At 40.3% G+C, this 16,654-nt stretch overlaps 1 protein-coding gene across 1 annotated transcript in view; it reads left to right on the top strand.

Moving 5' to 3' along the window:
- Positions 1-16,654, top strand: part of NAA35 (N(alpha)-acetyltransferase 35, NatC auxiliary subunit) — a 34,130-nt gene that overhangs the window by 9,098 nt on the left and 8,378 nt on the right. Inside the window, exons 9-19 of the mRNA XM_018570247.1 lie at positions 1,405-1,583; positions 2,119-2,178; positions 5,032-5,138; positions 5,225-5,291; positions 5,812-5,910; positions 6,904-7,082; positions 9,138-9,274; positions 10,881-10,948; positions 12,605-12,745; positions 13,569-13,691; positions 15,778-15,858. Coding sequence (XP_018425749.1) covers positions 1,405-1,583; positions 2,119-2,178; positions 5,032-5,138; positions 5,225-5,291; positions 5,812-5,910; positions 6,904-7,082; positions 9,138-9,274; positions 10,881-10,948; positions 12,605-12,745; positions 13,569-13,691; positions 15,778-15,858 — 1,241 coding nt within the window. The remainder of the gene's footprint in view (positions 1-1,404; positions 1,584-2,118; positions 2,179-5,031; positions 5,139-5,224; positions 5,292-5,811; positions 5,911-6,903; positions 7,083-9,137; positions 9,275-10,880; positions 10,949-12,604; positions 12,746-13,568; positions 13,692-15,777; positions 15,859-16,654) is intronic.

The following is a 16,654-nucleotide window of genomic DNA, read 5'->3' as shown; positions in this document are numbered from 1 at the left end:
CAGCCCCCCCCCCCCCCCCCCCCAGGAGTATCTAGACTGTTCCATGAATAAATTACGGATGCCTCACACAGTTCCTGAGATACTGAAAAGTTTAAATATGCAGCATATGTAGAACACTCTCTTGAGTTATACAAAAATAGATGAAACCTGGCACCCCTTGGTCCCCTAGAGATGTAAATATCTGCTTTAGCCACTGTATGGCGCCATGGGTATAACAAGCATATAATCTGGAGCACCAATAGAAAAAAGCACATCCTAGAGATGCTGAGATGCCGGAATTCACATAACTCCCTTCCTTCATTTCCCCAGAGTGAAGCCATGACTCATATGCTGACAACTCATTTTCTGGTTGTTGAGTTTGTCGGGGACCTTTTTTGCATATTGAGGACAGGTTGAGGCATATCTTAGCAGGTACAAAGAACATTTTCCTACGATATATGTACATATTTAACATCTTGGTCAGATGTGTATTGCTCTTCCTTGGTTAATTCTGCGATTTTCTTTTTTTTTTGTAATTGCTTACTAGCATATCATTAACTTTTTGACACATGCCTCAAGCACATTTAAAATTAGTGTATTGCATCAGGGGGTCAGCATGAGGCTGTTGTCATGCTGCTAAGCAGGTAAAATATCATACTCTTATTTAGGCAGAATTAAGTTTTCATTGCAGTAGTTCTGTAGATGATTATACCTCACCTTTTATCTAAAATAGCAGTCTAAAGCTGGCCATACACTGATCATTTTTTGTTTCGCTCAACCCATGGGCTGAATGAAAAAAATAGAACCGATTCCTCCATTAACACTAACCATGAGGAATCCTGCTGTTTACATCGTGACAGGTGCCGGCGGCACCTGTCAGAATACCCAACCACAGCGGGCAGCTCATTGGCTGCAAGGTCTGATCGATTGAAGATTTTCCGACCAGCTCCTTCGATCAGCTGATGGTGCCGACAGCACAACACACTGAATTCAAAAACCGCCCGAAATTCGAACAGTGTATGGGCACCTTAAGGATATTAGTAGTGCTTGTTTTACATGCAATTCAAAATGCATACAACCATTAATATCTTACAGATTTTGAGTGCCTTCTAGTTTGCTTTACATAGCAAGGTGTTCGTTTTTTCTTTTTTAAACCATTAGGTCCCTATATTCAAACTAGTAATCATTTTATGCATGCCATTGCACCTACACCTCAACTGATTGATAGATGTTTACGCATACAGTGACAGGTCCACTTGGGGGCTGAGTACTTTCACTTTGCTCTTTAATAACTTTTCATGTGTTCACATTCTTTGTGGTTGGTTGAACATTTAGGATGACCTGAGATATTAAATTAAATGTACGTTTGTACATCTGTTTTCTTCTAACAGTATAATTGATTACAACAAACTGCTATTGTTTTAGATAATCCAATTATGATGGGTTTTGAGCCTCTGGTCAACCAACGTTTACTTCCTCCAACTTTTCCACGCTACGCAAAAATAATTAAAAAAGAAGAAATGGTGACTTATTTTTATAAGCTAATAGATCGGATAAAAACTGTGTGTGAAGTGGTCAATTTGTCAAACCTTCACAGTATTTTGGTAAGTTCTTAGAACTGTTTGTTTCAGAATTTCCTATGTTTTCTGGTGCATAAAAAAATAGATCATTGTTGACTATGAGTACCTATGCAGATTTACACAGATTATATGCTGCTTTCCATATCTCTTCTTTTTTTTTGGTTTCTATTTATCAGGATAGTTTTTTTATGCCTCACACTTGTGTTCTTGCCTATAGTAAGGAGTAGTCTTTACCTTTTTTTTTGTTCTATCCCTATTCTGCTTTTAAGCTCTACCCCTTTCCTAGTGAGGGCAGACCTGCACTTGTGGACACTGGGGATAGTATCCTAATTCAGGTCTCTTCAGTGTTTCCCCAGTGTCCATTGGGAAGCAGGGGAATGCTAACTAACGAAATGTTGACGTCTGCCCTTACAATGGGACTGAATTTTTGTCTTGATGCTCAGGTTCGCCAGGACTCCAAGTATAATATTTGAATATGTTGTCAGCAAATTCCTTTATTATCTGAAGTGCAGTACATATGACTTGGGGATGCCATACTAACACTTGACTTGTTCTCTAGGACTTTTTCTGTGAGTTCAGTGAACAGTCTCCTTGTGTTCTTTCAAGATCTCTCTTACAGGTAAGTATTATTATTATACAGGATTTATATAGTGCCAACAGTTTGTGCAGTGCTTTACAATATAAGGAAGACATTACAATCGCAATACAAATCAAGACAAGATGGTAAGGAGGGTATTTGTTGTGTTTAGTTTGTATGTATGTTTTATTATCTCTCTCTCCTTTCAGTCAGAAGGGCTATTTGTTGCATCCAAGTCTTCCTTCCAACGCTGGAGGCTGCCATTGCCTTTCTGTTAGAATTGGTACTTGTTTTAGGATAGAGCATGATTCTTGTTGAACTGGCTGAAATTCGTACAGTGACGCTGTGGGCGCCCTTACACCCGGCATCCTTTGATCAGAAAGTCAAAGGAGCCAGATGGAAAATCTCCAGGCAAACAGTGACGGCAGCCAGTCAGCTGCCATCACTGTTCAAGTATTCCGACAGCAGCCCACCCGCTGTCGAAATACAAAGGACACAGCCAGAGATTTGTCCATCCACGCTGTTTCGAGTGAATGGAGGAATGTGTTATCTTTATTTTAATTCTCTGGGCTGAACGAAAAATATGTAACCGTGTATGGCCAGCTTTAGGCTGTACCAGGTGATTGAGGTGTCATCTGAGTTGCTATCCCAAACTTCCTTGATGATAGATGTGTCCCTGTACAAACAATGTACAATTAGATGCCTGGCACTTTTTATATAGTTTCGATAATTTAATATGCGGGGAATTTACTAAAACTGCAGCAGACAGAATCTAGAGCAGCTTTGCATAGTATTCAGCTTCTATCCTCAGCAAGTTCACTTTTAAAGCGCCGCCTGTGGCCAATTTTGCGTATGGTAGTTTTTTGCGATTCTGCGGGTGCGTGCAATTTCAAAGCTTGACATGTTTGGTGTCTATTTACCCGATATGACCCCGTCTTTTATCCTTTACCAAAACATTGGGCCAGCACGCAAAAACGACAATTGTGCTACACATGTTAAATATCGCCGCAAACGTTGGAGTGAGAGCAATCGTTTTAGGCCCATCAATGACTGATAACACTAAACTGATGAGCGGTAAAAGCTTTTAAAGCGTCGCCTATGGCCAATTTTGGGTAATGTAGTTTTCTGAGGTGTCGCGCGTGCAATTTTAAGGCTTGACATGTTTGGTGTCTTTTTACCTGACGTGACCCCGCCTTTTATATTTTACCAAAAAATTGGGTAATGTTTTATAATTTTAATATAGGTGAGCAGTTTTGTTAAAATTTTTGGTCATTTTTCCTTTAATATAGTAAAAAATAAAACCCCAGTGGTCATTAAATACCACCAAAAGAAAGCTCCATCTGTACCCAAAAAAGGGTATAAAATTAATTTCAGTACAGCGTTGCATGACGGAATAAATGTCAGTCAAAGTACCACAGCGCTGAATACTGAAAAATGGCCTGGGCAGGAAGGGGATGTAACAGCCTGGTCAGCAAGTGGTTAATTTTATTAGCATGTTTATGGGGGAAAGGAGGCACCCGGGAGGCAAAATATAATCAGATTAAACTGCAGCTTTAATAACTACTTGCATATATTCTCTTTTACGAGCAATAAATGACAAGCAACTATTTGTATCTATGTTTACTCTGCAGAGGTTCTCGTTTTTATATTATGCAATTTTCAACTTCTCTGCCTATTCTGGTAGTTGATTTTGTAGAGGTGCTGCCCATAGTACCAGATACTGTGTTCAATCTCATGACGTGCTTCTGCCTTGCAGCACTGGAGGTCCCTGGTTTGAATCCCGGCCAGATCACTGTCTGCAAGGAGTTTGCATGTTCTCTTTGCATGTTGCTTGTGTGGGTTGCCTCATGCTGGTAGGTTACTTCGCTCCTGTCTAAATTGGCCGTGATGTGTATGTATGTGAGATAGGGACCATAGATTGTAATCACCTTGAGGGCAGGGACTGATGTGAATGTGCAACTATGTAAAGCGATGTGTATCGTGACCCCGCCTTTTATATTTTACCAAAAAATTGGGTAATGTTTTATAATTTTAATATAGGTGAGCAGTTTTGTTAAAATTTTTGGTCATTTTTCCTTTAATATAGTAAAAAATAAAACCCCAGTGGTCATTAAATACCACCAAAAGAAAGCTCCATCTGTACCCAAAAAAGGGTATAAAATTAATTTCAGTACAGCGTTGCATGACGGAATAAATGTCAGTCAAAGTACCACAGCGCTGAATACTGAAAAATGGCCTGGGCAGGAAGGGGATGTAACAGCCTGGTCAGCAAGTGGTTAATTTTATTAGCATGTTTATGGGGGAAAGGAGGCACCCGGGAGGCAAAATATAATCAGATTAAACTGCAGCTTTAATAACTACTTGCATATATTCTCTTTTACGAGCAATAAATGACAAGCAACTATTTGTATCTATGTTTACTCTGCAGAGGTTCTCGTTTTTATATTATGCAATTTTCAACTTCTCTGCCTATTCTGGTAGTTGATTTTGTAGAGGTGCTGCCCATAGTACCAGATACTGTGTTCAATCTCATGACGTGCTTCTGCCTTGCAGCACTGGAGGTCCCTGGTTTGAATCCCGGCCAGATCACTGTCTGCAAGGAGTTTGCATGTTCTCTTTGCATGTTGCTTGTGTGGGTTGCCTCATGCTGGTAGGTTACTTCGCTCCTGTCTAAATTGGCCGTGATGTGTATGTATGTGAGATAGGGACCATAGATTGTAATCACCTTGAGGGCAGGGACTGATGTGAATGTGCAACTATGTAAAGCGATGTGTAAATTGTCTGCGCTATATAAATACCAATAATAAATAAAAAAAAGTATATCCGCATGTTCAGCTGTTACTGAGCTAAAGACTGTGCATTGATACCAATTTAATATCTTCTTTCTCACACCAGACCACATTCTTGGTGGATAACAAAAAGGTCTTTGGAACACATCTGATGCAGGATATGATAAAAGATGCACTACGCGCCTTTGTGAGCCCCCCTGTCCTTTCTCCAAAGTAAGGATTACGTTTTCCTTGATAGGTCACTTGAAGGTTAGGTTGTCTTGGATGGGGTTCCTTTACTTAATGTTCCTTTGTTCTAGGTGCTGTTTATACAACAATCATCAAGCAAAAGATTACATTGATTCCTTTGTGACGCACTGTGTACGAGTGAGTAATTTTTTTTTTTACTTGTACATCTCTTAAAAGCAATTTTAACATCAGATATATTTTTTCTATGTTAAGTAAAGGTGTAAATGTCACACTTGTGGGTTTTATTACACCACAGAAAGAATGTACTACTCCCCGGTGCCTTCTTTCTCTTCAAAGGCCAAGTTCATCTTTATCCGGGCACTAGTCAAAGTCACCATCTACTTTTACTACTGAGATTCTGTCTTAAAATTCTGTGAAAATCCTGGTGTCTGTGTAGTAGACATTACGTTCTTGGCTGTGTGCACACGTCTCACACTGCTAAATTAAACCTGATCAGTTAACAATTCCTGAAGAATGACTGAACTGTATCCCATAAAATATCAGATTGTGCCAAGATGATTAGCCAGAACAGCCCTGTGATGATTATATTCCTTTGGTGGTTTTTTGTTTTGTTTGGGGGCGGCGGGGCGGGCGGTGCAGGGGGTGTTAAACAAGAGTATTATCAAATGAACACCATACTACATTTGTCTCTTTCAAGCCATTTTGTAGTCTAATTCAAATTCATGGACACAACAGAGCTCGGCAGAGAGATAAACTTGGTCATATCCTTGAAGATTTTGCCACATTGCAAGATGAGGTATTTTATTCTTTCTTCATTTTAATATGTAAATGTGTCTTTCGTCAATTCTTAACAGCTGTTATTAAGTATGTACCCAATATACAAAAGACTTTGGAAATAGTCTAAGAGAGCATGGAGATACTGTATGCATGCATGGAGGGAGGGAGGGTAAACGTGAAATCTGCAAAAATAAGTGAAAACAGCAGGACTTGCTGAATTTTTCTTGAAGACGTATCACTGGTCATCCAACCAGCTTTCTCAATTCAGAAATTACATTTGAGATTCAATTTCTGAATTGAGAAAGCTGGTTGGATGACCAGTGAAACGTCTTCAAGAAAAATACAGCAAGTCCAGTTTCTGTGACTTATTTTTACAGATATACAATGACCTGGATGTATGAGAGCTTTCACAGACAGCTAAATGTGAAGTTTTGCTCCATGCGGATGCAGTAGCTCCTTTCTTTTGGCAAAGTTTAATGCCGAGAACAGTATTACATTTCACAGCTCACAGACCAGGGAGAAATTCCTGCAAGATCCTGTTACCCAATTCTTTAGGAATCATCTCCTGTTTGTAGAAGTGAGCAGTAGGCGTTCCTTTTACTGTTTAACTCTTTAGCATCTTCAAATGCTGTTCAGTGGCTATATTTGTTTTCTCCACTCTGTATTGCTTAACTGCATTACATGGCAGGTGGACTTTATTGCTTCAGTGATCTCGTAAAATGTGTTCTCTTTCTCAGCTCAGTTTCCTTATGTTTGCAAATCTTCTATAGTTACAGTGGTGCACTTATTTGGGGTGCCCTCTTTTCTTTGTGTTTGGTTAGAGTTACGGGCATATGGTAAACGGAAAAATGGCTTTATTGAATGTTTTTAGTACGTGCAGAGTAAAATAAAATGTGTATGACTGTCTAAGTCCTATAAAATGTTATGATAAAACAATTTTTTACAGATACTTGTTAGTATTTATTTTCCATGCAGCATTTGTAATGTCATGCTATAACTTACTTTGTGTAAGGCGGAGAAGGTAGATGCAGCCCTCCACAGCATGCTGCTTAAGCAGGAGCCCCAGAGACAACACCTGGCATGCTTGGGAACCTGGATCCTCTATCATAACCTGCGGATAATGGTCCAGTACCTGCTAAGTGGTTTTGAACTGGAACTGTACAGCATGCATGAGTACTATTACATCTATTGGTGAGTTACAAAGGATTTTCTTTTCCAATATATGTTCTTGTAGATAATTTTATGGCACCCTAATCCATGACTTTAGAGTGTTTATCTTTGTAATATACAGTATATACATGTGTAGTGTAGTGGAGTATAGTTTACTAGCATTGTAAGATACCTCTATAACAGCAGCTGGCCATATGAAAGTAACTGTCAATCAGCTCCACTCCGCCAGATTCCTATCCTAGTCAAAAGTATCCAGATATGGAAATGGAAAGCAAAAGCCAAGGGAGGAAAAGTTGAAGGGAGTTCAAACAAGCTGCAATTGAGTGTCAGAGTATATTCACCATTGTCCATTTTTAGTGCAGCTAAACTCATGCATTTTGCTACATGAAAAATACATATCAAGTAGAAATCCCATTATTGACCACGACACCTGGGTCCCAGAGATTGGAGAGACTATAACAGCAGAGTACAGCATGACTCCTGGCTGCAGTTGTCGGCACCATCTGTTGGAGCGCTGCATTAACCTGTTAGTAGCAAATGAGCTGGAACACCCAGTACAGTGGGACTGTAACCCTTTCCCCCCCATGTGTAGAATCCATCACCTTGCAGCCACAGTGTGGTTAGATAACATACACGCTCAGGGTAAGAGGAAAGGTATCATGTACTTATGAAACACAGACAGCTGTAAGTACAGTAGGCGAGGGTCCGTGATTGGAAGATCGGGTGGTCGGAGATGACCAAAGTCACTGTAAGCGCCAGCAGGAACGATTGGAAGATTGAAGTTGCATGTGGCTGTTTGCAACACGAGCAGCAGCGGGGAGATGCTTATTTGACGCTGTATGGCGGTAAAGTTATCTCCTTCCACGACACAGCCAGTGGGGATAATGACATCCAGCAACAAAAAAAGTGAGGGTACTCTCTGTGCTTGGTCCGACTGGCCTACTCACTCAATCTTGCAAAGAAAGGTGCAAAGGCAATGCCTGTAATTCTGGAGCTGAAATGCACTCCATAGAAACCACCACATGCGGAACTCTGTGAACGAAGGTTACCCCAGGTTCACCCCTTGACATTTATTCCAGTAGGGTCTGGATGTAGTACGGAACAAAAGTCGGGCTGAGAACGACTGCACTCGATAACTGCAAATCAAAGCATGAAGCGATTCTAATGTTAGTGCTAGGAAAGCTTCTACACCAGGGGTGCCCATTAGGTAAATCGTGATCTACCAGTAGCTCTGAAAGCTGATGCTGGTAGATCACGAAGGGTGTGAATGGTGGCCCCTTTATTCCATTTTGGTATATATATTTAGCTGTGCACACATGATTACCTATTAGCCCGAGTCTGCTGAGCAAAGCTTCCTGACACTTTTCTGGTGGATACTGGTGGTTGAAGTGCCATGTATTACATCAAAGAATATTCGTTTACACAGCCTGTTGCACTACACTGTTTGCAAAATATAGCAAGGTGAGCCAGGAGAGAGAGCGGGGAGAGAGAGCGCGAGGAGAGACAGCTGGGAGAGAAAATGAGGAATGGCAGCCAGGAAAGAGAGGAGAGATAGCAAGGAGAGCGAGGAGAGACAGCCAGGAGAGAGAGAGCGACGGAGGGTTTTTTTTCGTTGGTAGATCTCATGTAGCTTGTCATATGAAAAGTAGATCTTAACACAAAAATTGTGGGCACCCCTGTTCTACACGTTGTATAGTTTGTGATATTTTCTGAGAGTCCCATTTTTCTCTGGATAAAATGTTATGTAATCCCTAACAATAAACTTTATGTTATGGAGATAAGGATGTGTTCTTTGTAATAAATCCTGAATGAAGTAGGCAGAGCTGACACCATGTGCTTAGAAATTCAGACCTCCAAAATACACTATTTTGTCATGTCAAAGGGGAAAGTAGGCGTACACTATAGTTCTGGCACATCAGGAATAATTTTCCTGTACTTGCAGAAATATGCATGTATTCCAGAGCTGTACTATGTTTTTTTATTTCCACCTTGGCATATGATTTACATGCAGTTATATATTCTAACTGGAAATGCTTTGTTTAATCAGATTACATGTTTGGTAACCTTCTCATGCAGGTATCTTTCCGAGTTTTTGTATGCATGGTTAATGTCCACACTGAGTCGAGCAGATAGCTCACAGATGGCAGAAGAACGCATAATGGAGGAGCAGCAGAAAGGACGGAGCAGCAAAAAGACAAAGAAGAAAAAGAAAGGTAGCTTTTACAAGCCTGCACTTTTCCAGCCACGTGGATTGGCACTTCTTGGTTTGTGATTACAGCACCACCTCTATTTCACTCTGATTTTTATCGTGTGTTTTTGTAAATTTACAGATCTGTCTGTATAAGTCCTGCAGCAGACTTCTTTTCAACAGCACTCCTTTTACACCTTGTCAGAGGCACACAGGTTAAATTAGGCCACTTTTGTAAGTTCCACGAAGAGCGACCAGACAATGAAGAACTTGTCTGAAATTCTTTTGAGAAGCTACACAAATATGTCTCTTGGCTTTAAAGACCATTTCCATTTGAGAAAACCACTCCTATATGTTCTCATTCACACAGCATACCTAAAAAGATTTAAAATCTATTTCATACATTTGTACCCGTTTCTTTGGTGAATTATTCTAGATGGGACTTTATAAGCAAGCGTTTACTTTCTTGACTAGATAAGTGTGCAGACTGAGGGACATTTGTTTTTTTTAAATTAGTTTTTTTAAGTGCATTCGCATACAATGAGGGGAATTTATCAAAACTGGAGCAGCTGTGCATGGCAACCAATCAGCTTCTCTTTCATTTTCAAATCTTAACTGAACAGACTGAAGAGAGAAGCTGATTGGTTGGTTGCCATGGGCAACTGCTCCAGATTTTGTTTACTCCCCCAATGTGTTTAGATATTTTACCCCTTGTTAGGACAAGCAGTCTTCCACATCTAGTTTAATAATAGGTGTTATCCCAATTTGGCTTCACAAGTGGAAATACACCTTACGCTTTAGACCCAAATTTACTTTTCTCTCTAGTGACCAAAGTTTGTATTGCATTAAAGATCTAAGAAAAATATCTTTGTATTTGGAGTCGCAATATGGCTTTCTTCATACATTTACACTTGTGTATTCAGCTCTTGCTACTAGAAGATATTGCCATTTACAAAATGTTCCTTAGTTTGAGTACTGGTATGCAGCTGTTTCATATAGTCAAGTTGGGTTTGATGCTGACTAGTATTTTAGTGTTAATTACATGTACAGAAATAAGAGTTGTATAAAAATGATTATTTACTATGTTACATGATATCACATTCTGGGTTTGGTGTGAGATCACAGAGAAGGGAAACGCCAAGACACATAAAGCACTATTATGGTAAACTCCCCTAAACCATCCTCCCAGAATAACTGCACCAGCACCCCTAACTCTAACTGCTTATTTACCCCGAACCCCTGTTTATTCCTATTGGGCCAAAATCCTTCTATGGGCCATCCTAAAAAGCATCCCCACCATCCAGGGGGCCCCATGCAGGTCTCGGTGGTCTCATTGCGCAGGTGTGGCTATTTACCCAAGGAGAAGAACACATTGCTCAGGATGTGGCTCTAGTAAAGAGTTATGGGTAGGGTAAGTTGGGGTAGGAGGTGACAGTGCAATTCATAGGGTGGGTTAGAGGAGTTTAATGTAAAAGTACTATTATCCTTGCTATTCTTGCATAACTGTAAGGGGATTTTTCTTAATAACAGAATGCATTCTGAAATCAATGGGTCATTTATCTTCTGACACAGTTGTTTCCGATGTCCCGATTTTCACAAGTAGTAGTGAGTTTATGGTACTTGTTTTGCAGTTCGGCCTCTGAGCAGAGAGATAACACTAAGCCAAGCCTATCAGAATATGTGTGCTGGGATGTACAAGGTAAATGTCGAGTTTCACATTACAGTTTTTAATAGAACTGTGAATGTTGGTATATTTTGTCAGGATATAGTGTTCGTTTCACTTCTCTAAAGACTGCATAGAAGCAATGTACATAACACATGTATAATAATATGTTATTACTAGGAAAACTTACAATCTGGTTAATTTATATGACCAAAGAGGACCTGAATATTAAACTTTCAAGTCCATCTAAAGCAGTGGTTCTCAACCTTTCTAGGGCCAGGACCCCTTGGTAACATTTGCCAAGTTGTGGTGACCCCAACGGTAAAATGTAGGGATGATGCGGCTGCTGCAGCGACATTTGGCGGGAGAACTGACACTGCTGCGCTAGGAGAGGGGTGAGGAGGACTCTCACCAAGCACAGCAGAAATCACACAGCGACCCACAGGTTGAGAACCACTGGCGTACGCAGTCAGAATAAAAAAATAAACACCATAGGAATGCATAGCTAGATTTCTATTGGCTATTTCACTTTGCAATAGCAAGCTAGCTATTGCACCCGCCCTCTGCTGCTGTCAATCACTAGAAAAGGACCTGATGGAGAACTTCAGGTCCCCCTCTGCTGATTGGCAGCAGCAGAGGGCGGGAGCAATAGCTGGTTTGCTATTGGCTATTGCAAAGTGAAATAGCCAATAGGAATCTAGCTATGCATTCCTATGGTGGGTTTTGTTTTTTTCTGACTTACGGCGGCCCCCGATGTCAGAAAAAAAAAACGATCGCAGGGAAAGGTTTACTGCGGGAGAAAGTGTTTCTCTTCGGGCGGCCGGGAGTCGCTATCTAATAGCGGGAGACTTCCGGGCGACCCCTGGCATATCGCCATTCGACCCCTGACGGGGTCGCGACCCACAGGTTGAGAACCGCTGATCTAAAGCCTCTAGTTTTTTTCCTCTTAAAGTGATATGGCAATTTGGAATGAAAGTATATCTAAACCTAAAGCCAAAAATGTACTGTATATACTGCAGCTAATCAGTCCTTAAGATGTGATGGTTGCTCACACGATACCCAGTCCCCCCTCCAGTCTTGTATGTTCTATAGCAGGTGTAGCCAAACTCTGTCCCTCCAGCTGTGGTGAAACTATCAGGGCCATTCACTAAAGGGTGAAGAGTTTTGAGAAGGCAGGAGAAGTGACCAATCTAGGACAAAATAGCTGAACTGGAAAGTAAGTTGAATTGGAGAATGTTTCCAATTCAGCTATGTTGTCCTAGATTGTTCTCTTCTCCTGCCTTCTCCAAACTCTTCACCCTTCTGTAAATAACCTTGTATGTCTCTGTAAGTCATGCCTGTGGCTGTTAGGCAATGTCTAATGTGATTTTGTAGTTTCTCCACAAGTGGAGGGCTGAAGCTTGGTTACCTCTGTTGTAAAGAGAGGGACTTTCAAGCTATCTAGCTCAGACAGCTGTTATCCAAGAAGATCAATTTATCAGCCTTGCTGCTGCATGCAGGGGGCATTTGGGTGGACCAGGATGGCTGACTTTACATTGCTGTACCACTGTTCAGTGAATAGGCAAACCAGTACAAAGAGATTGCTGATAACCATGATGAAAGTAATCTAGATATTTACAGTTCAAACATAAGGATAGGATCTGAAAAAAATTTGGATTTGTTATCGTCTGCTATCTATTTTGTGCTATTTAGACAATGATTGCCTTTGATATGGATGGCAAAGTGAGAAAACCCAAATTTGAGCTGGACAGTGAACAAGTTCGGTATGAGCACAGATTTGCCCCATTCAACAGTGTTATCACTCCACCACCAGTGCATTATTTACAGTTTAAGGTACGTATCTATTTTACCTTGCATAAGCTAATTACAAAATCTGGTATTTGTTGTCTGAAACGTTCCAGTGTCAGAAAGTGTTGGATGTTCAAACCAGGCACGTGGCGACCCACTGGACACTGGGTTGCAACCCACTTTTGGGTGACGACCCACCAGTTAAGAAACACGGCTTTAGAGCATCTATATATGTGCCTGCGTCTGAATAGATCCAGTGTATGGAAAGTCCCCAACAGGAGCCCCACCTCGTTGATTGTCTACTAAGTTAATATAAGGACAATCTATCATGTTAGATATAGATCTTTACACAGGGCACATTATTATGATATAATTTAGTCCTATACATCGATGCTAATCTGTTCATTGATGTTGGGGGGTTACTGCATTGATTTCTCTGTGTATCATTTTATGGAATAAAGTGTTCAGTGCACTGCCTCAGATTTTACCTGAAAGATTCAGTAAAATGATTCCTTGGCTTTCTTTGCTTCATACATGAATCGCTGTCTTATGAAATGTGATATTTCACCTTTTGCAGTCTGTGATCTGATCTGTCTTCTAAAGCTCACTGCACACATTACAATCTGATTGCACAATGTCCTTAAGAACTACCAACAAGTGCAACAGTCATCCTGATTGGATAGATTTGGTAGGGCCTGCTATTATATAGTTTTGGCGGATCAAAAGCTGATTTGTACAGAAATTGTACAATCCAATTGTAACATATCTAGGGCCTAACATTTAAATGGAGTACATGTGTAAATTAGAGGGCTGTATTTTACAATGCAGTTTGATTGTTAATGGTTGCGTCACTTGTTTTACTTCCAAGGAAATGTCTGATTTAAACAAGTACAGTCCCACACCCCAATCTTCGGACTTGTACATGGCAGCAAGCAAACATTTTCAACAAGCGAGGATGATTTTAGAAAATATCCCAAATCAAGATCAAGAGGTGAGATTTTTCTTTATAATTGGCTGGTTTGGCTTACAAGACAAAATGCTGTACATCCTTCCTCCAATGCAGTTCCACAGAACACCGGTGCACAACCTAGGCTTCCATCAGCCCTTCGGCATAAACAGTAGAAAAAGGTTTTGCACATGGTTCTAGATCCAGTTAAAATCTGTAATTATTCAAGGCATAAGACCAGGCGCAGTATGCTAACACGTTTGAGCCAAAAGAGGCCCTAATTATATCTCTAATTAAGGTGTCTTTTGGCTGAAACGTGCTGGCAGGATTGCCATGTCTGGTCTAATGTCTTGAATAAAAAAAAGAAGATTTTAACTGGATCCAGAACTCTGTCCAGACTCTTGTTTTCCTATTTATGATCATTAGCTGTTTAGCAGTTTTTTTTTTGTTTTTTTTTAGGTTGCGGCATCTGACCTCTATGCAACTTCACCTTTTTTTCCCCCCGGACATGTTTTTACATTTCGCACACAGTTATAGTTCTACATTAACCACAGTGTATTAACATATACTGTATACCTTCTAATTGACTGCCATATGGCCTTATATTTACCTGTGTGCCCAACTCATTTTTGGGATGTTCTGGAAAACTGTTTGCCATTATCTTTAAAATATTACATATATGCTGGGGTATTTTCACTTGTGTTTTTGCTTTTGTCTTAGTATTAAAACATAATGAGGGGAATTTATCAAAATCTGGGGCAGTTGTGCGCGGCAACCAATCAGCTTCTCTCTTCAGTTCAGTTAAGATTTGAAAGAGAGAGAAGCTGATTGGTTGCTGTGCACAGCTGCTCCAGTTTTGATGAATTTCCCTCATTATCTATTACTAGAATCATATTCCCATAATTTACATAATCGCTCTATAAATTGCAACATAGTGATTAATGAACATGGCACCACAAGGGGTAATCTTGTACCATACTCACATGGGGAGGCAGCCAATTTATATAACATATTGGTTTATTGTTAAATTGTTTCTGTTAACTTGATGTTACATACATCTGCATGCATCCTTTGCATTCAATTTGGAAGCACATCTCACAGCTTTTCCCCCACTTGTGCAATGTAACTGTAAGTCTGAATAACTGCACAGGAGTTTGGTTCAGAAGGGGTATGGATGAATTCAACTAAGATCATTCAAACATATTTAAACCCTGAACAAAAATGTAATATGTTGCTGCTTAGATCCGGTGGCTGCATTGGTTTCCTTTTTTCAGGCTTCTTTTCCTTTTATTTTCACCTGCTAATATTGCCAGTAACAAGCTTCCTGTGGTAGGGTGACAACGCTCACTTAGTCTACTGAATCTGTGGAGGAGCAACATTGTCACCCTTGGCTGCTCTTCTGACTTGTACTATAAATACCCTCCTCATCTCCATTACAGAGAGGGGAGTTGCTTTATTTTTCAGAAGATAGATGAGATGGCTGATAACAATGTTTAAGATTTCAGTTCAGTCCACTGAAGTTTACAAGGACACAACATTTCTGACAGGATCAGCAGGCATTTTTTGTATTTCCAAAAAACGTACATGGCCTTTAAAATGAAAACGAATGCCGCCGCTACATCTAAGGATTTGTAAGCTGCAATTTATAAACTTTTTGTTCTTGGGTTTACATATAATTTGAATCAAAACATTCAGATTTTATCCAACCTCCTGTAGTGCACAAGGACTACTGATCACTCCCAACAAGCTTGTGCAAATATGACCACCTAGAGCTAGAGCTTGGTGCAGACAGGTGACAGGGAGTGTTTTCAGGCCAAACACATTACCGCAATGTAACCACTATGCGACCCAGTCTTGCAGAAATTGGTGGGCTTGGTTAAATCGTGCCAGGAGTTTACATCGCTCTTTGGACAGGGGCTCCATGTGCTTCAAAGCTTAGTTAAAAAGACTGACATTTTTACTTTTAGGGGTTATCTTCTACATCTCAGTGGTAGTCATGATCATTGTTCTACAAATGTAGTGCTCTAAGAGCAGTCTCTAGGTTTCCCCCATCTATAGGAAAAGAAAGAAATGTACACTTTTTTTAATTATTGCAAAACCTTGTTCATTGAAGCAGATTGTGTTTCCTAAGGTCAACGAGATTTTGAAGGTTGCCAAAAACAATATAGTGGTGATGAAACTGCTTGCTGGAGGCCATAAAAAGGATTCAAAGGTAATCTTTGAGACTGAGGTACCAACTTAATATACTCACTTTTATTATCCCTGTGATGCTTTTTAAAACTTCTGGCAGTTAGATTTGTACAGAGTTGAGAAATGTTTAAAGCAGGGGTCTCAAACTCATTTCACTCGGGGGCCACTCGACATTTTTTTCTCTCTCATGGGGGCCGCTCGCCAAATTTCATACTTAAAAAAAAAAAAAAAAATTTAACTATATATCCGGTATAGTACTATGGACCCCAATACACACAATAAGGCCCCATTCATATCTTTAAGTTTTTAGGTGCAATTAGGGATTCCTGCGTCAGGAACTTGCGTTTTCCTGCAGCAAGAATCCCTAATCTGGCGTTTACAAGCAGCCGCTGTCACCCATTGAAGTCAATGATCAGGTGACAGCCGTTGCATACCACATGTAATAGTATGCGATATGATTTCATTTGGTTAGGAATCAATCACTCTCCCTGGATGCACAATCATTGCGTCCAGGGAGAGTGATTGATTCCTAACCAAATGAAATCATATCGCATACTATTACATGTGGTATGCAACGGCTGTCACCTGATCATTGACTTCAATGGGTGACAGCGGCTGCTTGTAAACGCCAGATTAGGGATTCCTAACGCAAACACAAGTACCTGACGCAGGAATCCCTGATCTCACCTAAAGATACAGGTGTGAATAGAGCCTAATACACTCAATTACCCCCAATAACTTTTTTTTAAAAAACGACCCCTGCACATATAAAATAATACACTCCCCCATACACACAAAAAAAACTGCCCCTATACATA

Source organism: Nanorana parkeri, unplaced genomic scaffold, assembly GCF_000935625.1.
Source record: "Nanorana parkeri isolate BGI_ZX_2015 unplaced genomic scaffold, ASM93562v1 scaffold1485, whole genome shotgun sequence".
NCBI classification, from domain to species: domain Eukaryota; kingdom Metazoa; phylum Chordata; class Amphibia; order Anura; family Dicroglossidae; genus Nanorana; species Nanorana parkeri.
The sequence above is the reverse complement of the archived record's forward strand: the minus strand, read 5'-3'. Positions and strand labels throughout refer to the sequence as shown.